A 25657-nucleotide genomic window follows, 5' to 3' on the forward strand; every position below is an offset into this window, starting at 1 on the left:
CTCAAACCCTACGTTGACCCATGTACCGACACCTCATCTCCACTTGTTGACCTGCCGGGGTCCGTTGTGCCGAATATGCCGCTTGCCTCGCCCGTTGATCCCCAGCGGGACTGTGTTGTGCCACCCGCAGATGAACAGGTTTTGAGGGCTGCTGAGACCCCCGCCGTTCCTCCTCCAATGGGACCTGACCTGGACACGACCGAAATCGGAAATCCTCCTTCTTCTTCTTCTTCACGCCAACCACCTCCTGTTGATCCGGCGGCAAGGCGACCGTGCGCAGGAAGCAGAGAGGGTCCCGCGTCGCGTACGCGGTCGAAATCTCTTCCGTTTCGATAGCATTGATTGCCTTGCAGTCTCTTCCCTGTTGTTACCGCGCTGCAGGGGTGCCCTAATGTATGTCTGGTTATTCATGGGTGAATTTTGTTGTTGTTCAGGCGCATAGACGCCCATTTCGCCCTTCATGGTTAATGCGTCTTCGACGCCCTAATAAGCAATTTTATGGAATCGGCTTGTCACCCTTTTCCCAGCCGAGACGGCTGATTTTTTCACCGGGGGGGGGGGGGGGTGATGTAATAAGAGCCTATGTCAGATTCACGTGGTGATCGGCTTGACCGGTCCCGCTTTACAGCCAATGGGGGAAGAGCCTGGGAGCATGGCCCCGGCATGATCACGGGATGTCAGCTAGGTGATTGGTTTCGGTGGTCTTGGCCTCAGCCAATGGGAAGACAAGTCAGGGGCGTGGTCCCGGGAGTTGATGGGGGATCTGGAACATTCGGCGCAGGCTATTGAGGATTGGCTGGAGGGTACCACGTGACCCAGGCATTAAATAAGGGGAGAGAGGAGAGACACGGGGTCAGACACGGAACTAAGAGAGGGAGAGGCCACGCGCGAGTGGGGCTCTGGGTGCCACGTGGTGGTGGGTCTCTGGTGACTGCCCGCTTCCCGTTGCCTGCCAGCAACGGGGAGTGTTTGTGAACTGCAAAGGAAGTGAAATAAAAGGACCGATTCTACAGCCGTCTCCAGCGTGTTATTACACATTGGTGAACTGGGAATGGCTAGAGGATTCTGGGAGCAGATGCCACGGACAGTGATCTGTATGTGCAATGCCTTCGCGTGACAAAGCAGGTTTCTTAGGGAGAATACGTCAGGCCTCATGTACTTACCTTGCTTAACGAAGCAGCCAAGCCGTAATTATGCACTCACTCACCTGTCGCCTGGCACTCTGCGCGTATTGTAGCACAAATGAATTGCATACTCAAAGGATAGTGTGCATGGCTTAGGGATGAGGGGGGGAGGAAGTATCCTGCCACTGTGTTAGGGATGGGAGAAGGGTTGAGTGGGGGCTATTTGTCCTGTTTTCCCACAGCCCCTCACCCGCATTACGGTCGTCAGTCACCTGCCAAACAAGCTCACTGGCATGGGATTTAAGAGATTCCCATGAGCCCACAAGCCCACTGTTCATTTGTTATGGCGAGCTGTGTTTACAGTTACACTTTGACTTAACGTGAACTAAGTTTGTGAATGAGGGATATTGTAAGACAATATTTCATGCAACCTTACACCACCCAACCCGCCCCTGCTCCACCTCACACTGAGAAGAGCTCTTGACCTGTGGATTAGAGCACGGGAAGGGTAGGATTGGGAGGACATTGTGCTGGCACAGTGTGAAGGTGGCGGTTTGCAGGTGGTTGACTGAGCGAGAGAGTGGGGCTCTGGTGCAACATTGATCATCCCGCTCATCGATCAGTCGCGTTTGCATAGTGTTGCACCGCACTTGGGAATATCATGCGATGATACACACCGGCTGCTTTGCACATCTTGCTAATTCCGAACCCTCACCGCTGCTCCCCACCACCTCGTGAGACTTTGCCAATGCCGTCGAGTGTCCCCTTGCTGTGGCGGGGCTATAAGCCAGCAGTGATGGATGTTATGGATTCCACACGTTGCCCGCTGTAACCTTGAATGCGAGCGACGCCACATCCCCAGCTCAAGCCCCGACCCATGCCCCAGCTGTGCCATGAACCGCCACCTCCCCCACCAACACACCGTGAAAACGCTGCAGTCACCACTCCACAAGGAAACTTGTTATCTCAGCAAATATCACTTCGCAACTCATGAAAGTGATAATTAATTAAATGATTGCATGCCCTGACAGGCGCAATGTGCTTACGTATTCTTGGAAGTGTTGTGTATTGTCTTTTGAATGGCAGCACGCCTTAATTTGAAATGCCACCCGACAACAGACGTGAGTGCTCAGAAGGTACGTGTGCATGAAAACAATAACTCGGTTTGGCTGCTGTAATAGATGGCAAGACAAAAATTTGGCAGGTGCAGACATTATATTTCATTGTGAATATCAAGTGGGCACTCTTATGCGATGCTTAAGATGAAAAGGGCAAATGTAAAGGTTTGGTTTCAGTAAAAGGAAACAATTACTTTATCAAAAAATATATATATTTTAAGTGTGTTGGATTGAAAGTGGCAGTTGTTGCTGATGTATGGGTGAGGGAAAGCGACGGTAGTTAGCGTCATTGCCAATTGTTATTTATCCAGGAATTCTTAACTGGGTCCCAAAACATTTTTTCAGGAGGGTCCTGCTGTAAGACGTTTAGTTAATACCACTAAGTAGTGTTTTGTATGTAGCATGGATTTGGTGAAAACCCACGTTTAGGAGTGGTAATAAATTACATGACAATTAATCAAATAATATCTACTTTGAACAGAATTTGATGATATCCAGTGGTTTATTTGGGGAGATAAAGCTGTCTCCTCTTGCATTTTTTAATATATTTTGAATGGTTAATATAAACCTAGTATAACAGTGGTATAATATAAACATGTGTCTTGTAATTGAGCACAATTGGTGTGGATGATATATAAATAGTGGAGCAGATGGCATATGTGATTTTGAGTTTTTTAAGCTGCTTCTCTGTTTTGGAGCTCCGGCTCTCCTAACTGGAGTAATATTATGTAGGTAGCCTAATGGAAGATAGGTCAGATTTGCACGTAATTTTTATTTCTCCAGAACTATTTTCTTCTCAACAATGTTTATTGTCGAAACAATTACAAGTATTGTAGGGTAAAGCTCTACTACACAGCCTAGATGCTCAGCAAACAGGTGAACTTTAGATAAAATGGTTTTGAGATGAAAGTGGTGCAAATATAATCATACGTGCTTTGATCATGCACAGGTGTGTTTTTTTTATTCATCACGTTGAGGCTGGAAATTTTCGCTCATTTTCTAAACGTGGCTGCTTATAAAAACTATTAAAAAATATTTTAATTAGAATTCCAGATCAAACATCTCAGATCTCATCAGCGAGCAACTGTAATGCTACTGAATTTACAAGTTCACCTGCTGTGCACATATGCAGGTGTGTGTCAGTTCCTGGTGATTGGTGCTCCTGTCTCAGGTGCAAGGTCTTATCAAGAGGGCCACGTGTGTGTTTCTGGTGCTGCATAAAAATTGATTTAAATCACTATGATTAAAAACGTGTAATGCTAATTGGGGGATACAGTACCATGTTTTAATTAATAACCAAATTACTGCCTCGTGCACATCTAAATTTATGCACTTTCAAGACATCATCAACATCTGGTTGGCCATGATGCTATGTTCTCAGTTATCCATGCCATGTCGTAAACCACATGCAATGAGTTAACACCTCCAGTGGCTTTTATAGTTACAAGAATATGGTTACTTATTAGAGTCTCCGCTTTTCATGGAGGATGTTAAAGTTATAATAAACCACAGACAACACTTGGATTTGGCCATGATATGTGATCATGATTTAAAATGTTTAACTTGAACTAGGCAGCAATAAGTAAGATCTTAAATGTGTGCTTGTCTATGATGCTCATTCGTGTACTGTACTAGAATCCTGACAACGCAAGTTTAATTCCTGGCCACATAGCACGACATTAGCGTGAATTGAAGACTGAACCAAGCCTAGGTTTCCCTGAGGTTGATGCAGCCTAAACATTGGTACCTGGTATGATATGGCCATGAACATGGAGGTCATTAAATTGGTAGCCAAAGGTGAACCATGCATGGATAATGTGGGGCACAATACCACTTTATGATTATGATAAAATAACAAGTGCTCGATAACAACATTCATGCCCCTAGTCTGTGCATCCGGTTACCGTATTTTCCCGCATATAACCCGCAGACGCATATACCCCGCAAAAATTGCGTTTTGTATAAAACAAATTTCAGATAGCCCGCACCTCCATATACCCCGCATGCATTCATATCTTTAACGTCGTTACCACAGCTTAATTCCATCATATTAATACGAAGTTTACATTTATAATACATTCCACTATCAATTGTTAACATTAAAATCATAACGTGCACAAAGAAAACAAACTAACCGGAAACGAGTGAACTTAAAACAGTAAATAAGTAACAAAAGTAAATATCTAATAAATAATTAACACATAACTGGTAGATAAGTAAGTAAGTTAAGGCACTGGTAGATTGCGCACTGCGCAGATAATAGCGGCACTACGGTATCGTCGTTGCCTCGCCCCACCATCTCTCCCTCCGTCCCAGCTCTCCCGTCGCCACCGCAGATCTTGCTTTGCCCCACCCCCCAACCCCCCACCTCTCTCTCCCCACCTCTCTACCTCTCTCTCGTCCCAGCTCTCCCGTCACCAGTAAACAAAGTGCGCCCACTTTCGAACATTGTCGTTTTATTGTATAAACAATTCGAATAATTAAAAACGTGATAACATGTGCAATTTTAGTGTAAGTGGTTTATTCAGCAGTGCTTTAGTGAAAGGTAAGTGTTGCATAGTGGATAGTCCTACCATAATTTTTTTTAAACACATTCCTGCGGTTGGAGCTGGTAGGAACGTTGGGTTGCTCGGTCAATGGCCAGGGTCAACGGCGGCGTGGTGTGTTCCGCAAATATGGCCGAGTGTGAGGGCGGGCACATTCTGGCGTGAGTAGGTTAAACATTGAGTTTTATAAGGGCACCACGGGGTGACCAGCCCCACCCTCCCCACCCAGCCCCTCCCCACCCTCCCCACCCAGCCCCTCCCCACCCTCCTCTCCCAGCCCCACCCTCCCCACCCAGCCCCTCCCCACCCTCCTCTCCCAGCCCCACCCTCCCCACCCAGCCCCATCCCTCCCATTTTTGGATGCACGACGGATGGACGGACACAATAATCCCCTGTGGGCTGGGGTAACCAGGAGGTTCCTACCAGTACGAGTTATGACATGTCACACGTGTAAAATATTTTGGGATAGCCCGCACCTCCATATACTCCGCAGGGTCTTGTTTTGTTTGTAAAAAGTGGTATACCCCGCGGGTTATATGCGGGAAAATAGGTAAATGAAAGAGTTTGCATCATCGTCTTGTTGTTGTGTGGCTCACAGGCCCATGGGGGCAGTGCGTGGCAAGACAGTGCGGGGCGCACGGGGTGCAGGGTCGTGCCGTGTGGTGCGTACATCCCACGGGCCGCGCCATCGTCTCCTCTTCGACTGCTGCCACCACCACCACTCTCAACACCGCAACGTGCGACCCATCCACACGGCCCCCCCACAGACGCAGCTGTGTTCGCACGTGCACAGAGCGGCTTTGGCACGACACGTCCCTGCCATGGGACACGGATACGACTGGCAGCACGGGCGAGCCAGGCGAATGTCGCCCCTTGCAGCAGCAGCAAGAGCTGCCGGCCTTTTCTGCTGGAGAGTGTGACCCTGCTGCTGAGCCCCCTGGCTGCGGCCCAGCACCGGGAACGAGCTCAGGCGCCCAGGACGGCGGCCCCCCGGGCAGTGCGTGTGATGCACGGCACGGCGGAAATTCCGGCGGTGCTGGCGGTGGCGAAGGTGCCGGCGGCAGATTACAGGATTCGTGCATCGTGAGCGGCTGGTCTAAATGGGGGGCCTGCGGCGGCAGCGGCGGCGCAGGGTCGGCGTGTGGCCCCGGCGGGACACGCTTGCGTGTCCGTCGCGTGTTGTTTCCGCCGTCGCATGGAGGTGCCGCGTGTGTGGAGCTGTCGGAATCACAGGCATGCACCGTGCCGGCCCCATGCCCTACTTCGGCACCGGGGGACGCTTTTTCCAACAGCCAGTATGAGCTTATTATGTATACACACAATCATTTGTTGTGCGCACGCTTTAATGTGGTTATTTTTGTTGTTGTTCGTGCGCGCGTGTGTCATACACACCCTTGACTACAAAGGCCACTGTCGTCGTGCTTTGACTGGCTTTTCTTGATGTGTTTTGAGTGTCAATGCCGTGGTGTGTTTCTTGTGCATTTCTGTGGTAAATGTTTCCTTTCTTAGATGCACAGGTGAATATCTCATGAAATAATGGTATCACACTCTTGGCATCTATTTAAATAGCAATATTTATTTAGGTAAATTATTACATTAATATGTCAGACAGTTACAATTTCCTATACATAAATGTAGCAAAAAGGTAAAATTCTTAGCTTCTACCACGTGGATATAATATGCATCTCAATGCTTATTTATGTCTCGATAAGCCTAGGGCCTATTGTCAAACTGCAATCTCAGTCTTAATTGAAAGTCATTGTCTGCTTTGCATACCTCTCTAAATTACAAATGGCTACCTCTAATACCGATTAAATTACATGCATATGCTAAGGACCTGTATGTGCATCCAATAATTTAAGCAATGGATATTTGTCATCCTTAGGTTTCATTGGAATACTTGATAATTTAAGAGCCAAACTGTCATTTAGGATGCTAACAGCTGTCAAAATAATAGGCATGTAAAATGCACGATATTTAATTAAAATAGATTCTTAATTAAAATCGCATTTTAGGTATCTGTGTTCATGTTTTATCTCGGCTAATTGAGCAAACAACTCAAAAAATAAGATCGAAAAATAAGAATACAAATCAGGTACAGTAATACAATTTTCTAAATAAAAAGAGTTGATTCTGAAATTACATCCTGAACTCAAATGTGTCGATTTAACGAGATTTATATATTTACGCGATCTTACCCAAAATACCTCGATTATGGATCAAATTGCGATAATTCAACAAATATTTGTGGGGATAAACAATTACATTCTAAAGAAATATGGCACGTGGCAGTCTGATGAATTTCCAAATCAGCAGGAAAACCAGCTCATCCGACAGCCTGTATGCCAAAGATATGTTTGCTTTTTAACTCTTGGAGAGTTTTGCATTTGTATTCACTAGGTCATATATACATTACAGTATAAGGTACCATACATTTTAGTTCTGTCTAAACGCAATTGCATCTGTAGACGCTGCTCATCAGTTACCATACATATGTATAGTCTGTGTGCTTAAGAGGTGTACACAAAGCCTGTCTGGATAAGTAAAACAACCACAGGGTGTTTGTCTTTAAAATAAGCATTTATAGATTAAGGAAATATTCGTTAGTCATAGAACACAGCAAGAAATGTACGTAAAACAATAATCTGTTTCTTAATACACATTGTATTGATGTAATAATATCCGCATACCAGCCAAGAGTGAGCAAATTAAATCCCGTAAATGAAAAATTCTATGCATTATTCACATTGTAGTATTATGTATACAGTATGTATTCATGAACAACTCGTATTCTGTGTACATGTTACTGGTGAATAATTTAAATTGCGCACATATATGTGCCTATATGCATGTGTGTATGTATGTATACAAGTGTGTTAGTGTGCATGTACAAACCACATAGTGTGCACATCATAATACATGCACACGCGCACATGCACAAGCAGCCTGTGCGCATTCCACACACGTGTAAATTGTGGTCTCCACGTGCCTCCCGTCCAGGTACCGGCTGAGGGTGGGAGCCTGGACTGAGTGCCTTCCAGTGTCCGAGTCCAGGATAGCACGGCGCTCCGTGCCACAGGTGCGGTGGGCTTTGCAGGCATCGAGGAAGCGGTCGCAGAGGAGCTCGGCGTCGTGGTGGCCCGAGGAGGCCGGCGGGGAGCCCGACGAGGGGCAGGCGTGGGACGTGCGGCTTGGGGCTCACGCACGCGACCTGTCATGCTTGTCTCGCCTGGGAGAGCACGTTGATCTCGTGTGAGTAATCAATTTCATGAATTGCTTCAATTTATTTCATTTGGTATGCGTGCCAAGTGCAATGCTCTTACAGAGGTGCTGTTATTTCACATATGAGTATTGTCACTGGCGGAGCCAGTGGGGAGGGGGGGGGCAGTCCCAAATGATCCGATCGAAATCTCTAATTTCGATCGGATCATTGGGGTTTATTAGTAATAAATCGGCATTTTGCGACCCCCCACTGCCACTGCGTAGCATATTATTATGTGCCAGGGACTCTATGAGATGATAGGACAATAGTCTGAGTCCATAATTGGCAATAAGTAACAGCAAAGCAGTTATAAGTGACTCACAGAATTGTGCACAGTTGTGTATACAGTACACGACTTCCCTGAAAGGCATACCTTCAGCGAGCGCGATGCTGATCACACACAGTTCAAATTCGACCCTCGATCGATGGCTGTGCCATCGCCGCACACGCGTCGAATAAAAAGCAAGGGACAAGTCCTTACTTACTAACAACTCCTATCATTTTTCATTGCTGGAGGGGTTGCCCCCCCTACCTGAAAATCCTGGCTCTGCCATTGAGTATAGTCTACCAGTTGGAGAGGGGGGGTGATGTTACTCTGTGATTTTAAACCAATTTAGCAGTTTGTGAGTCATTTTTACATTTTGGACCGTGATGTCAGCACAAATGGCTTCCTCGTATTACAAACAATGCCACGGGACATTTTATATCACTGTCAAGAAAATAACGCGTGTTCATGGTTAACACCCACAGTATTAGCCATGACAAGCACTGGGTTCAAACGGCACACCTCTGTAGCATAACAGCAAATGTCCCATGTCACCGCCTTCTCATCCCCACCACAGCACGATTTGTTCTCTTTAAAGACTGTCTAGAAGTAGCGACACTGATTTATTGCTTGATACTGGTAGGAACCACCTGGTTCCACCAGCCCACAGGGGATTATTGTGTCCGTCCGTTCGTCGTGCATCCAAAAATGGGAGGGGTGGGGCTGGGTGGAGAGGGGCTGGATGGAGAGGGGCTGGGTGGGGAGGGTGGGGAGGGGCTGGGTGGGGAGGGGAGGGTGTGGAGGGGCTGGGTGGGGAGGGTGGGGCTGTGTGGGGGGTGGGAGGGGTGGGGCTGGGTGGGGAGGGGCTGGTCACCCCGTGGTGCACTTATAAAACTCAATGTTTAACCTACTCACGCCGGCTTGTGCCCGCCCTCACAGTCGTCCATATTTGCGGAATACACCACGCCGCTGCTGACCCTGGCCATTGACCGAGCAACCCAACGTTCCTACCAGCTCCCTCTGTAGGAATGTGTTTAATGAATGGATTGATTTCTCTTATTTAAACCAGGTGGGAGCTCAGTGAGTTCAGGTACATTTTGTAATGGTAAAAAAGAACAGAACTGTTTCGAACTACAGGACATTGAATGCAATTTAATGTATAGTCATTTAAAAACGTTGATGATATAAACATGTTTGACTAACAAATGACATCGATTATCATCCTCACCTATCATTGACCACGATAACAGGAGTGGTGTCAATAGAGACTTGTCATCATCATTGTCATCAATTATCCAGAATTTTTATCTCCGTTCTCTGAGAAAGATCACAGGCAATTAGAAGTCCAGTCCATGTCTCGGTCAGCGCCATCCATGTTACACGGTTTGGGTTGTGTTGAGGCTAGGCTAGGTGACTATGAGGAGTGCGAGGACAAACCTGTGAAGTGTGGACTTGTTAAATAAAGAAGGTGCCTCCTGGAAACCCTTGTCTCCGAATCACATAAAGTTATACCATGCAGACATATACTGTATGTATAAGGTTTGGTGTTTCCCTCCACATTTAAAACGTACGTTTAGAGTATTTGTCGGCTATACATTTCTACGTGATGAGCCACTTAATTTAGCTATCATTTGTGGCCAGGTCGCTTTTGAAAAAAAGCTATATAGCTCAGTGGGCCTTACCTGGTTAAATATAAAATAGTTTTGTTTATAATAAGGGGCCGTCCATAAATGACGTCACGCACCGGGGGGGGGGGGGGGATCAGACACATGTGGCGATGTGTGCCGAGGAGGGGGGGGTGAGAAATGTGACGTCACATCAAAATGCACAACTTTAAATAACTATAGAATTGTTATAACAACACAAATTTTCATTATTAACTATTTGATTATTTTAATTTATTAAGGTCACCTTTTATTCCATGAAGGAGCATTTTGCTTCTCCATGGGATAATGGAGAAGCATACATTTAGAATTTTTTTTTAATGATTGTTATTCAACATTTTGATTCTAATGATTCTACCAGGGCTTTTCATTCTGTGGAATGAATATATGATTGTTATAATTGTACTCTCCATTTTGCTTCGTTCTACTACAAAATTTAAAGTTTTTTTTTAATAGTTATAATTACTTTTAATATTTTATAATTTTAAGATAATTTCAATATAATATTCTGAACATCTGCAATTTTAGTTAAACATTGAATATTTTCCAGTGAATCTTATGCTAAATTTAAGCTTTCCAACGCCTCCTTTTAATGTGTTTTCTACTACAACATCATGATGCAGCGCCACATTAAATACGGACTCCAATGACAACAGTTTAAAGCGATTTGAAGCATGTTTTACTTTCAAAATGGAAATATGTTTTGGGGGGGGGGGGGGCAGAGCTTTGTGATGTCATATTTGAGGGGGGGTCTGATTTTTTGTGACGCCGTGTGACGAGGGGGGGAGGGGGGTCAAAAATCGTGCAAAATCGCGTGACGTCATTTATGGACGGCCCCTAAGTACTGTACATTTAAAGGAATATTTTATTATTTTGCTCCTACCATTTGAAACTCCTAAATGCCTCCTTGGTAAGATTTGCCAAACCATTGTCCAGCTTTAAATCACACATGTAAAACATCGGTTTTAAAAGCTTTTCATAACACTTAACTTTACATCAATGACTGTATAATTTTTAAAATATTTTAATTGATGTGTTTTATAGTAACTGCAGCATGTGGTTGTATTGTTCATAATCAACGATTTTTGGGTTTAGATCGCGTTATTTATAAATGTGTCGTAACCCTCCACCACCCGACACGGCCAATCAGTAAAAAAAGTGTCACGTTGACAAAAGACAAATAGTTCACTGCTTTAGTAATAATAACCCCCCCCTCAAATCTTTGCACCTGATGAGTTAATGAGTTAATGATGACGTCACCCTGCTGCTGCTCTATATAAGAACGGGAGACACAGCAGAGCCTCACCATTCTGGCGAATTGCCCGATGATGCTGGATGCAATTACCAGCGAAACGTCGTACTCAAATTGTAAATGTTGTGGTTTCACGCTTCAACACACCGATGGGCTAAAGCAGTGAACTATTTGTCTTTTGTCAACGTGACACTTTTTTTACTGATTGGCCGTGTCAGGTGGTGGAGGGTTACGACACATTTATAAATAACGCGATCTAAACCCAAAAATCGTTGATTATGAACAATATTGGTCGCGAAAGCCTACGTGTTAAAATGTGGTTGTATTGTAAAGTGCTTTGCGAGGTCTTAATCTTGAAAGGTGCTCGCCATATAAACTTATTGTTGTATGTAAATATATTGAACTTTTTTAGCACCATACGTAGCTAACCATGCTAATCAGAGGTGTGGGGAAGGACAACAAAAAAAACACAAAGCAATTCTAGAGAATTGAGTTTTCAATCTAGATTTAAAAGTGCATAGCTCCAGTGGATTCCTAATATCGGAAGGAAGAGCATTCCAGATTGCCGCAGAAGCGCATCTGAAATTGCGCGATGCGGTGACCGCCTTTGTTTGATGGCTAGCCAAAAGCCGCTACGAGGATGACTGGAGTTCGCCTGATGACTTATCCTCCTTGACGAGATCAGAAAGGTATTGTGGTTCATCGTTGTTGTATATGCGAATGCTTGCGATTATGTTAATGTGTGCAGTTATGATAACTAGGCTTAGTTTCGTTATCCAGAGTTGTATCAATCGGGATAAACGATTATCTTTGATTAAAGATTTATTGATTATCTTAGTGTATTTATATCATGTTAAGTCTCCAAATTCATATCTCATCGCAGGATACAGTTCTTATAAATAAGACAGTTTTGCATGGACTGGGAAAGAAGCACTCGAACACTTGGTGTTAAGCAATTTGAATTCTAAACAAACATATGACACTCTAATATGCAAAGGCAAAAGTATACGTCAATAGATTCATCGGCAAGATTATTCAATTAACGAAAATAAATGACTAAAACATTTCTTATTCATGTAACTCGACGGCAGCAACTGCTTTGCACGATCAGTTGATATTGAACGCACCACCTTGAAATGGCAACCCGTTTTGAAACACAAAGATAACTTTTTGAAAGTCTTATTCGTGTGCGTGTTGTGTGTGCGTTGTATTGTTCCCTTGATAATTAATATTTCAAGTAGAGGCAGGGCGCTGTGTCGGAGCTTGTGGGGTGGGGGAGGGGAGATACAACCAGTGGCCAGAGATTCCTTCTCGCTTGGGCATGGCCGCAGCGAGCCCGTCCTGCTTTCTCTCTCCACTGCTAAATTGAGCGGCGTTGGCACGATGTTCCTTGAAGAAACTTGGTTGCTTGGCGCTTGATGGCGCCCGGGGCTTGGTGCTGCTCGTGCACTCTCTCTCTCCACTGCTAGATGAGTGGCGTCGGCACGACGCTCGCCATCGTGGTGCGCGATGATTCCGTTGTCGGATAGCGCGCAGCTCCTCCACCGCTGGATGACGAGTCGGCATGATGCTCGCCGTCGTGGTGCGATGATTCCGTCGTCCACTGCTGGACGTCTTGTCTGTTCTCAGCGGGTGCTGGTCGGTGTCTGTGTATCAAACACACGGCGCATTCGATGGCGCTCTCCTCTTCCTCACTTGGTGGCAGCTCCAGGCTTCTCCACTGCTGGATGATTGTTGAGTCGGCACGATGCTCGCCTTCGGCGGTGCCCAATAGCGCTCGCAGCTCATCCGCAGGTCGTCAGTGCTGACACACTTTCTCGGTTGCTGGTCACGCTCTCTCCCTTGGCGTGCAGCTACCAGCTTCACGCGGGTACCCGGTGGCGCCTCTCCCGCCCTTCCTTCAGGTTTTCGCTGGTTCAGGTTCTCTCACGAGAATGATAGCTGGAATTTCGCAAGCTTCACTCGCACTTAACCACACCTCGCCACTTCGTTCTGCGAGAAGCGACACCTGCCATCAGTATTGGTGTTTGCTCCCTCACGACGCTCCGCCTGCCGGAGCACGGCTGAAACCCAGCCTCGACCCAGGTTGAACTCAGACTTCTGCGACTTTAACGACCCCTCCTCGTTCCATCTCTCCTCGAGGCACGACCCGCCCCAGCTCCCTTGCGAGCCCCGTCGCAACGCCGCATCGCAAGCAGAGTCACGAGACTGAGCACGACTCGAACCAGTCTGCCCTCAGACTGTCACTCTAACGACCCCTCGTCGTCCCATCTCTTCTCGAGGCACGACGCGCCCCAACTCCCTTGCGAGCCTCCTCCGCCACTCCGCGTTGCAAGCTGAGAGCAAGACTGAGCGCGACTCGAACCAGACTGCTCTGCGTGATGTGCGTTTGTGTTTAAAACTCAAAAACGTGAAAAAAAAATGAACGTCAGGGATGCCAGGCACAGACCCCCCCTCGCGACCCTTTGACCCCTTCTCCCCCTGGGTGGGTCACCCCGAGGCCAGACCCCCAATACGTATTCAGGCTGGTATGTGTTTGTGCCAAATCGCTTGGAAGACAAAGGTGGCCGAGGAGATTTATGCAATACATTTATGTGGTCCTGTGTGTTACATTTTTTCTTGATATTTCTTATGAGTTCCCTCGGTCTTAGTATATCGTGGTTATTATTCGGTCTATGTTTAATGAATATTCTTAATGATCCTTGTTACATCATTATTTTGAGGGCTTTGCCAAGTTTGGTTATGCGTTTGTCTCCAGGGATTGGTGTTTTATTCTGAGTTATATTTCGATGTCCTGAGGTTAAGTGTAACTAAGTTTCCACGTAAGCTTTCTTGACTGCTGGAATTCGTATTCTTTAGTTTTTGGTAAGGTCATGTAGATAGAAACATACAATACAAAATAATATATATGCGGTGAGTACGAGTAAAATAAGGGAATTACTAATACAAAGCCCCTATTGTAGGCTGCAGTCTTATACCGTTGGTTGATTCTTTTTGTTAAGTTTCCACTTTTACCGTTAAGGAAAACCGTTAAAGAAAACGCAACAGTTGTTTTTTTCTGTTCTGCACGTTATCGGTGCATCTCCAGACCATCTTGGGAAGGTTAGGCCATTGACCTTTCATCTGACCTCTCTTTGCTCCGAAGTCTTGCCGTTTAATGGCCTTCCCCGTTTTACAGATTCCTGGTGTGCTTGTGAGGGGTTGTTTTCATTATTTAATTAAACAAAAAAAAAATTGGCCTAATTATTCTTAATATAAATTTTTTTAAAAGGGGCATAGATACAACAATCCGCCCTTTTAAAAATGATCAGTGGTCAATATGGCCACTGGCGATTTTTAAACAAAATGATTGCCCCTTTTTTTTCGTTAACCCATCAGCCGCCCTCGTGTTTCGGCGGTTATTCCTTACAACGCGCGCGTACGTATCACAAACTTAGCATGGTTACATTTGAAACAAGAAGAAAAATGTTAAACATCAATGCAACAAGTTACATCGGTTCTTATCCATCATAACTACTGAAAAAGAGAGAAGAAGAAAAAAAAATGTTATAAAATAATTTTTTTTATATTTAATAAAATTATTTTTTATTTTTAGTTCCTGGGAAGCGCTAGGTAGTGGTTTCGAACGCATTTATGCGTTATTTTCCTCCTGTTACCTCCTGGCCATATCTTTACCAAGTTATTATCATCTGGTTTGCCACTTTTGGTTTTATGTTGACATGCTGCTTTCCACGCACTGTCCTTCAGACTTGGTTCGTCTATAGCCTTTTCCTGTCCATTAACAATATTCTCATGGCCAGATATTTTAGAGTAACCTTTTACTCTTTCATGCAATCTCCCAACATCATTAACTTGGTTCATAGTGCTTATCGCTTTGATCTTTTGATCACGGTTTGCTGGTCCGTTTTTGTACTTTCTCATGTCACTCTTTCGCGTCGTGGGAGTGTGTGGTGTAAAATTGTGTTGCACATTATCAGAATTCGCGCACACAACCAACTTCTGCACTCCGTTATCAGTGGCACTTGCTCCCTCTGCGACAACATGCACATTTGCCGAGTCAGTGTGTCGATTCAATTCTGTGCCCCGTGGTGTCACCCCCTCCGTGTCCGTGAGGGTGCTGGATTTCGACACAACTCTCGATACGTTCTGGAAATTCGCCTCCTCAATTTCAGCATTCCGATCCACATTAATTTTTTTTCATTGGGATATTTTTCATTCAAATGCTGACTCCTGCACTCCTCAGGGCATGTCTCTGTGCTCCATCTCCCTGCACCACCATCGTGCGATCCTGCGACGTGCTGCACTGTTTTTCCTGTGCGCTCTGGTTTTTCTCTTTGTCTCTGCTGTCTGTTATCTACTGTCCGATCATACTTCACTGCAGTCATGTTTTTGCGTTCGATCGGCACATCATTTACGGGAGAAATGCTTGCGTTTTCTACCGCATCGTATGCATTTAATGTTTCCCGATTGTGGCGATATTTGCTCGCCCTGTCACTCGCAGCCTGCTTGCATTTTCCAGTGGGGCCGTGATCTGGCCTCAACTCAGCGGGTGGGGCGCGTATGGGCAGCTCGCTCTCAATTACTGTGGGTGGTTCATCACGTATTTGGGCCGCATTTTGTGTCTCAGTTAAGCCAGTTTGTTTTTCCGCATTATCTGTTTCTCTATCCCCTCCTGGTATAGCCGGTGGGGGAATTGGTCGGAATTGGACCGATTGTGTTTGACCTCCCATCCTGCGATTCTCATGAAGGTTTGTCTTTGTGCCTCCGCAGTCTGTGTGCCACCCTCCCTCTATATGGTTATCTCGCCATCGGGGTGTGTAATTTTGACCTTGCTTGTGTCATGGCATGGGGTGCTGATATGGTTCTGCTCTGGACCTCCACATCCTGCGATTCCTATGAATGTTTGGCCCCGTGCTCCAATCTGTGTGCCAATCTCTCTCTGTGTTATCTTGCCATATGTGCGTGCGTGTTCGCTCCTCTCTGTATTGTGGGGCAGCTTGGTGGTTTTTATTTCTCTATGAGAGGCTGGGTTCATTATCCCTATCCCTGTGTTCTGGATCCGAATTATGATTCTTAGCTTTGTATAACCATGCCATGTACGCCTTGCTCTCTATGCGGTGTAAGGAGGCTGTTTCTGGGTTCAAAACCATTCTCACACTTTCTGTAATCTCTGGGCTCATGGATTCAAAAAACATAATTTTGAACATGTTGTCCCCTTCGTGATACCGATTCACATTGCCTGCATAATACGCTTTTTAAAATTGTAAAAGATGATCACGCGGGTCTTGGTCCATGTCCTGGGTCATCGATTTTACAGCATAAAACCCCTCAGTGAGTGTTGAATATTCTCCAAACTTCCGAATCACTGCCAGGCTCAGTTGTTTGAAATCATTCTTAACCTTGTATGGTAGCGATTCTACCCATGGTATAGATTGTCCATGTAAACTCCTTTTCAGCAGACTCGCTTTCTCATCCCATCTCCTCAGACCTCTGATCATTGCCTCCTCTTCTACTGTTGCGATGTGGGTGTGTATATCCCTGTTCTTATTGTGTGGGTCAAAAACGGGAATTCTAACGAGAGCTTTGTCCATCAATTTGAGGGTTTTACCGTTGAAAGAGTATTCGGATAGTTGGTCGTTGTCAGAGGAGTCATCGTCAGACGATCTGTCACTTTGATGTGTGCTGTGTCGGGCGTGTTTTAGCGGCGTGCATTTTTTTGGTGAGCTGTCTGGGCTGTGTCGCTCGTGTCGCCAATTCCCTGCAGTTTTTGCATCTGCTCTTAGTGGAGTATGTTTTGGCAACTTTATTTTAAGATTTTGCGTTCCTCTAGCTTCGGGGTTGTCAGTTCCCCCTTTTTTTATTTTCAATCTGTATCTCCCCATCCCTTCTCTCGAATTGTGAGGGATTTTCTTTGTCAAGGATATTTTGATCGATACCCATAATTTTTGTGCGATCTGTCCCTGGACTATGTCCACGTACCCAAGATTGTTGTGTACTGCTACTTACATATTTATTCTGTGGATCAACGCCTGTGAGTTCCGCTGGTGTCGCGAGCACTGATTTCTCCTCCCTTGCGATGGTGTGGGGACATTTTACCTCGTTTATTAGAGACGATTTTCCTCATTCCACAATCCCTGTCTGTATGCCTGTGTGAGAAGGCATGAGTCCTGTTCTGCTTTTTCTGCAGTTTTTACATCGTATTCGCCTTTGTCACATTTTATCCAGTCAATTAGTTTCCCACGATGTGTCTTAGTGTCATGGATACAGCTCCCTTCCCACATGTCTCTCTGCCTTGTCTGTTCTGTAGCAGAACTGCCTGTACGTTTTAATACGAGTTCCCAGTATTCCGCAATCCATTAAAAAATTCCTCCTAATCCTAGCATCTCATGTGTGGCAGAGCTACAGACATTCCCTTTCAGAGTGCATATAAAACAATTATATCACAGAGTGTAGTCAGTTTGACTCGTGTTATTCTGTTATTTTTCAATTCAGAGTGCATATCTCTAACACAGTTTATCACAGGATGCAATCGGTTCGATATGATGTTTTCTTAATCCCACTGTATTTGTTCCAACCTGCTATTCTGGAGTTCCGCCTCGGAGGGCGTTTTTTTTTGTTTTACGCCCGTTTACAATCACAAGGCAATGTTGGATCACAATACTCTTGTTAACACGTAGTGATTCGTTCCTTCATCCATGCAAAACACTGTCTGCGAGAGATCCCGGACGAACCCCCATTATGTAGTATATGCTGGATTATGAAACTTTGATAAAAATAATAACAATTAATACAATTTAAAAAAATCGTAATTCGCATAAATTATGCTGCTGTGTATCATTTTATGCATAAATTATGATAATCACGGAGATAATCGTATTAGTTTATGCGAATGCTTGCAGTTATGTTAATGTGTGCAGTTATGATAACTAGGCTTAGCTTCGTTATCCAGAGTTGTATCAATCAGGATAAAACGATTATCTTTGATTAAATATTTATTGATTATCTTAGTGTGTTTATATTATGTTAGGTCTCCAAATTCACATCTCAACACAGGCTAGAGTTCTTATGAATAAGACAGTTTTGCATGGACTTGGAAATAAACATTCAACCACTTTGTGTTAAGACATTTTAATTCTAAACAAACATATGACACTCTAATATGCAAAGGCAAAAGTATACGTCAATAGATTCATCGGCAAGATTATGCAATTAACGAAAATGAATGTAACTCGACGGCAGTAACTGTCCCGCACGATCAGTTGATATTGAACGTACCAACTTGAATTTGCAACCCTTTTCGAAACACAAAGATAACTTTTTGAAAGTCTTATTCGTGTGCGTGTTGTGTGTGCGTTGTCTCCTTGTAAAATTAATTATTACATTTTTAGAGCCGGGAGTTGTGTCGGAGCTTGTGGGGTGGGGAAGGGGAGATACAACCAGCGGCTAGAGATTCCTTCTCGCTTGGGCGTGGCCGCAGCGAGCCCGTCCTACTTTCTCTCTCCACTGCTAGATTGAGCGGCGTTGGCACGACGTTCCTTGAAGATCTTGGTTGCTTGGCGCTTGATGGTTCCAGGGACTTGGTGCTGCTCGTGCACTCTCTCTCTCCGCTGCTAGATTGAGCGGCGTTGGCACGATGTTCCTTGAAGAACTTGGTTGCTTAGCGCTTGATGGTTCCGGGGGCTTGGTGTTGCTCGTGCACTCTCTCTCTCTCCACTGCTTGACGAGTGGCGTCGGCACGACGCTCACTGTCGTGGTGCGCGATGATTCCGTTGTCGGATAGCGCGCAGCTCCTCCACCGCTGGATGACGAGTCGGCACGACGCTCGCCGTCGTGGTGCGATGATTCCGTCGTCCACTGCTGGACGTCTTGTCTGTTCTCAGTGGGTGCTGGTCGGTGTGTGTGTGTATCATACACACGGCGCATTCGATGGCACTCTCTCTCTTGGTGGCAGCTCCAGGCTTCTCCACTGCTGGATGATTGTTGAGTCGGCACGATGCTCGCCTTCGGCGGTGCGCGATGATTCCGTCGTCGGATAGTGCACAGCTCATCCGCTGCTGGATGACGAGTCGGCACGACGCTCGGTGACGCCCGGGTGGTGCTGCTCGTGCGCTCTCTCTCTTCTTGATCGCTACCAACTTCACACGGACACTCGCCCTTACTTCAGGGCTGTGTTGGCTCAGGCTCTGGACGACGCGGCTGTGCGCGCTCACCGGCTTGGAGCGCTCTGGCGATGAACGATGGCTCTTGTTGCTCATCCGCTGCTGCTCGTCCTTTGCGATACTCGCTCGGTCGACGCTTGGCGATTTCCGCCCTTTTCTACAGGTTTATTACTTGTTGTCACTCGTCACTCTCTCTCTCTCTCATTTCTCCGTGCTTTCCTTTGTTCGTGCAGCTGCCAGCTTCACTCGCACTTAACCACACCTCGCCACTTCGTTCCATCTCTCCTCGAGGCACGACACGCCCCAACTCCCTTGCGAGCCTCCTCCGCCACTCCGCGTCGCAAGCCGAGAGCAAGACTGAGCGTGACTCGAACCAGACTGCACTGCTAGATGTGCGTTTGTTTTCAAACCCAAAAACGTGAAACCCTCCCCTCTGCGCATCTCTTGCGAGAGAAAAACAACAACCAAAAAGCAGGCGTCCCAGCTATGCCAGGCACAGACCCCCCCCTCGCGACCCTTTGACCCTCCTCTCCCTGAGTGGGTCATCCTGAGGCCAGAGAGGTTCTGACGTTTGCTCTTTTTGGTGGCATTCCACTTTCCAGATGCCCGGCGTGGAATGTGGCGAGTAGTGGGTTGTTTTCATTATTTAATTAATATTTATATATAAAAATTGGCCTAATCTCAATATTATTTTTTGGAAAAAGGGGTATATATACAACATTGTGGCTGTAGATATGTTCGAGGCTAGTAATAGTAGTGTAATAGACAAAAAGATTGATGGGGTGGTTGTCACTGTTTGGGAGGTGAGAAGGGGGTACTGAAACCTTTTAACTGTGGCTTGGGTTCTTCAAGTTTGCCCTTAAGTGCTTGAGGCTTCAAAAGCACACCGTTTGATTTCAGCCTCGTAAAATCTGCACATGAGGCGAGTCGTGTATATTTTGCATGCAATCCATTTGCTGATTTACTGAAAAAGAGATATTTGAGGGCGTTTGCTGATTTTATTAGCATAGTTTATGAACTTCATTGCAACAGATAGACGTTTTAATGATTGCATTAATCATGCAAACAGGCCATCAAGAGTTATGCATCATAAACAGTGGGAGTTGCCTTTTTATTTTTATTCTGAATATGGTGTGAAGTTGGCTGGGGGAGGAGATGTGGTGAACATAAATTGGAAAATCCTGCATATTACCTAAGTTAGACTCAAGATGATTTACATTGAGGGTTGGCATGAAAAAACAAACAAGGGTTGCATTGAGGGGGTTGGATGGTGGGTAGACAGTGAAGGTGTTGTGGTCGATTTTTTTGAGTTCCAGTATGGGTTTATAAATTATTCACAGATGCACCATGCTCTGGCAGCACACGCTGATCATGGTGGTTGTGGTCAACCCTTGGCGACTTGGACTGACCAGAATTGAATGCAGGATTTGTAACATGTCTGGCTAGTATCTTTCTTCTGCCATACTGCGGTTTCTGCGTGGACGTCACCTCTCAGCTTGGTTAGAAGACTATCTTGCACTGATGTTATTTTCAAATCCCTTCATGATGTAAATCACTGAAGGAACATCGGAATGGATGTAAAAAATAATAGAATGTCACTGTAACATCGCTTTTCCATACTCAAGAGATATCCGTAACATTTATTTTGTTCAATTATACCATTTAAGAGTTTATTTTATTTAAATGTTACTGCAAAACTCAGACATTTCATTTGGAGAAACAAAGCCAATACCACCAGGCTTATCCGGCAGTGAGCAGCGTTTAGCATTCCAGCCACATTGCTGTCTCTCCTGCGCATGCCGTGCATGTACACAAGAAAGAGAAAGGGGACAGCTCTGTTAGACAGTGTGAGCATGACGATACTTTACAGCACACCATCCCGTGAGCTACCAATTTATTAGCCTCCAACCCACTAGCTCCTTCTCCCCTCCCTCCCGTCGCTCGGTTCTCCAACCCCTCCTCTTGCTTCTTCGTGGCTCAAGGCATCCCTCTGCAGCATCCATTCCTCACATGTATTTCTCCCCCCCCTTCCCTGCCATCCCCTTCCCTTTCCATCTTCTTCCCTCTCTTTCACTATTTTCTATTCCTCCCTCTACGCCTCCAGTTTGTGTATATGTGTGTGCACACATCATTTCTAAAGATCACACCCCGTGAACTAATTTCTAAAGTTTTTTTCAGAACCTGCCCTTCCCCACGGTGCCTTTTCCGCTCTCTTCATTCTCTTTGGCACCTTTGCTGGCTTCTCCTCTCCCCTCCACCGTTCCATGACCTCAGGCTTCTACACACTCCCGGACTTCTCCCCTCACTCTGCGTTGTCCTATCGTCTGGCCCATCATGTATGGATTTTGTCATCTGTGTTGGCATGTTACGCTGGTGATATGTTGAGGACGGCTGCTTGCGTTGTGGCCGAAACGTCGTGAGAATTTTTTCTTTTTATGTTTATTATTATTTTATTATTTCCTTTCTACGTGACTTTACCGAAATAACCAAGAATATGAATCCATGCAGTCACGAAAGCTTTAAATCTAAAAATATGTTGAGGCTGTTAACCTTTTTGCTTTGTAGGATTCCCTGATGCTTCAATTAAACTAAATGAGGAAACCATAACAGGGGCATTGCAATTCTATTTCCACCTGTATCTTTCTGTGGCTTTTTATCTCCGCATGCCTCTGTGTATGTGTATATATTCAAGTGAGAGAGTGTGCGTTTGCATGGTGAGTGGTTGTTATAACGCTGTGCTATGAACTCAGCGACCTGAGTTCGATTGCCGGCCATGGATAACATCAATGACGAGTAGTTATCATAAATTATACTCAAGGTCAACTCAACCTCACATGAATAGCTGCTGTGTATTAACATCAGTGCTGAGGAGACAAAGTAAATATGGCTACATGGAGGACATTTGTATTTGTGTGTGCTTGTGTGTATGTTGTGTATATGTTTGATAGCTAGGATTTTCGTACATTGAGTAAACCAGACTTTCAGTTAAGTTGTGAGTTTATTGACATTACACATTTACTCCCATTGTCTGTTTATTTTTTTAATGCTGAAATATATTGGTTGGAGGCAATGCTGTAATGAAATTCGTATTTCTGTTGACCAGGAACTAGATCATGGTTAATTTGCCTATCAATATCATGACCTCCGTTGCATACCAGAAATATTGATAGCATATGGTCTAAATTTGTAACTGAAGTTGCATATTTAATGAACAAAGTACTTTGGTTTTTATAAAATTTTATGAAATTCAAAACACCCATGGTGGAGCATTGCAAAATCCTTGCTGACCTATATTATAAACCAAATTACTGAGGACTAATTAATTCTGTATATTAAATATATTTTGCATGCTCACAACAAAACATGTTGTCAACAGTTTTATCAATTTCCTACAAGTGAATGAGCTATGTGTATTAATTGAGTCAGAAAATTATGCATTTCATTAACATTAAATGAACATGATGTGTATTTTAACACGCTGCCAAGGTGATTCCACTGACATTATGTGCCCTCTGTGCCCATGTTTCATCGTCATGCAGTTGTCAGTTATATTTGCTGGTGGCAAAAACCTGAGATAATGAGTGTGTGGACCTCCTGCAGTTAAACATATTAGCAATAACACCATAACAACCGAGGGTCACTCCCTCATTTGCAGTTAAGGCAGGCTGACCCAGCAGTCAGAAAATTATAAACAAAAGCAATAAAGTAAGCTCACACAGCTTGGATATAAGCATTAGATGAATAAATTGTGCCAGGCAACATGCTTGAGTCACTGTGTAGGCAAATTATTTTGGGTAATATTTTAGGTGAAGCAAGAGATGCATATAACTGCCCAGTATGCAGGTGGACTTTAAGGCCAAGCAGTGCGCTGTTAGGAGTAGGTGACGCACTGTGGGCAGTTGCCTCTGGCGCAAAATGCAGGGAGCGCAAAACGTATTTCAGAAGGTCCCCTCCCTCTTACCCTCCTTCCCATCCCCTCCCCGACCGCCCTTCCTCCCTCCCCCCTCAACATTTTCTTCCAACGAACACAGACAGGGGGTCTGATTCTTGAAATGCCATTGAGGGCACCAGTAAACTTTGTGGCAGCCCTGGGGGCGAGTGTTGATGGTGCATTTGTCTTCTGCACCATCATGTGTGAGAGGGACCAACATGGCTATCAGCCGCCATTGTTTAACCCGCAGCTGTGCTTGTTGCGACGATTACCAATTTATGGCTGATTTTCATTTTGGTTGGCGAGCGTTACTTGACAATCACTTCCTGATGAGCCTTCCTTGGGGAAGTCATTATTGGGCATTCATTTCAGGCTGCATAGACCTTGAGGCATGCTGCTGCAGTGTAATGACTAGCACAACGTATTTGCAATCCAAAGGTCCGTCGATCCAATCTCCTGGCACAGCAGGTGAAGCACTATGCAAATGTTTTAAATCCCCCCACCTCTCTGTACCCCAGTAGTATAAATGGCTAGACCAGTCAATCCGAAGGTCGCATGTGGTGGTGTAAAGTGTGGATAGGCCAAAACATCCTCTCAAGCGGCTCTCTAGAGTTTGCTCTCGTGGATGCCCTCTCGCCAGCATTGGTGTGATGCAAGCAATTGCAGGGCATCACCTTTAACATAGGCCTTGAGAAGACACTCATAAGGTTTCCTGTTTTTAGCTGAAGACAAATCTTGGAGAAAACAATCTTAGATTGTTCACTTTTGGGAGGGCCTCAGCAAGTGCCTACCACCAGAGCAAGACGGTGGGGGTCTGTCACTGGGGAGGCCAGATGGCGTAAAATAGTTTATTGTTCATTGCGTAACAAGGATGCTGTTGCACCCGACAGGCTGTGCAATCGCGAGCTCATGGCGGTGCCCTCCATGGAGGAGGTGTGCATTCTCCCAAGGGACTGCGATGTCGGCGAGTGGTCGCCTTGGTCTCCCTGCTCGGTCACCTGCTCAGGGCAGGGCCACAACCAGGGGCACGGGCAGGTCCAGTCCTTTGGGCTAAGGGGACTGAGGACACGAATTCGCTCGGTGCAGCATCCAGCTCTGGCCGGAGGCAAGGGCTGCCCATCTCTCCAGGAGACGGAGGCATGTGGGGGCAGCATAAATGGGATTCTGCCTCCATGTCCACGGTACAGAGACGCACACAAGCAAAATGTGGATTAAAACGCACACATGCAGCAACGAGGAAAAGTGTGTGCAGACAATACATGAACACACAGCAGCAGACAAAAGAGACATACAGAACAGGCGTCCCTCGTGTCACGTGCTCCCCCATAGCGTGAATTTGCAGTTACACAATTTATCTTTTAGGGACATCACACTTACGCTATGCGTTTCACAATTACGCGCTCAAGAAAAAAACTAAAACATTATTTAAAACGCGCGTGGGCGACGCCACGTCCAGCACCGATCAGCACACAACCCTCCACGAGTGAAAAAGCCCACAGAAGCGTTCAAGAAGCCCTGAAGTTACTTCTTATGAACTCGTCTTTGCAAGTAGTAATCTTTTAAATACGTTTATTTGTTGTTAAAATCCTTACTAAATATTTTTGTAATGTTATTGTTATTAAGTATTATAGTTATACATATTTTGTAAATCCAGGGCTAAAATAATTAAATGAAATGATACGGAATAATTATTTCGTAACGCACCCCCCGTTATAACATGTATATCTATGAAAAAAAGGCTTCATTCAGCGTGATTCGACTTAGGCGCTACTTTTCAGAAACGTATGTTGTGCGTCATGCGAGGGACGCCTGTATATGTACAGTATGACCACACACACATACAAGAACAAACACGTACAAAGACAGTGCCTGAAACAGCATTAACAACCGCCATGTTACAATAAGTGGCAGTTATATCACCGGAGCACTTGTGCTGACCATAATGACACACACATCTGCAAGTACACACACGCGATGTAAATCAAACATGGATAAACACATAGACACCAACATAGGTGTACATAAATACGTACATACAGTACATCATCACACATGACCACACACATATACACATGTGCATGCATGTTAACACGTACGTACACCAACACAGGTTGCTTTGCATGGCTTTTCATTACAGAACTTTAACCCATTAAAAACATATTCTTTGGTTCTTTCAGTAAAGTCACGTAGATAGAAAATAACAATATTCCATTAAAACAGTAAACTGACCAGTTTTAATTATATTTTACATGATATCTTGGAGATGGCCAGGTAGCTCAGGAACTGAACACGAAGCCATCACCGGTGACTAGCCTGTGATGAATCTACATTTCAAC

At 45.2% G+C, this 25657-nt stretch overlaps 2 protein-coding genes across 2 annotated transcripts in view; both read left to right on the plus strand.

The window, feature by feature from the left end:
* LOC144723398 (thrombospondin type-1 domain-containing protein 7B-like) overlaps positions 1-24809 on the plus strand; it is a 29806-nt gene extending 4997 nt beyond the window's left edge. The window contains exons 5-7 of the mRNA XM_078602150.1: positions 5387-6083; positions 7789-8040; positions 24212-24809. Of these exons, the coding sequence (XP_078458276.1) occupies positions 5387-6083; positions 7789-8040; positions 24212-24536 (1274 nt within the window). The 3' untranslated portion in view covers positions 24537-24809. The remainder of the gene's footprint in view (positions 1-5386; positions 6084-7788; positions 8041-24211) is intronic.
* Positions 24810-25584: 775 nt separating this feature from the next.
* The window catches only part of LOC144723400 (thrombospondin type-1 domain-containing protein 7A-like), a 31265-nt gene continuing 31192 nt past the window's right edge, over positions 25585-25657 (plus strand). Inside the window, exon 1 of the mRNA XM_078602164.1 lies at positions 25585-25592. Within this exon, the coding sequence (XP_078458290.1) occupies positions 25585-25592 (8 nt within the window). The remainder of the gene's footprint in view (positions 25593-25657) is intronic.

This window comes from Lampetra planeri, chromosome 1 (assembly GCF_965212315.1).
Source record: "Lampetra planeri chromosome 1, kcLamPlan1.2.h2, whole genome shotgun sequence".
NCBI lineage: Eukaryota > Metazoa > Chordata > Hyperoartia > Petromyzontiformes > Petromyzontidae > Lampetra > Lampetra planeri.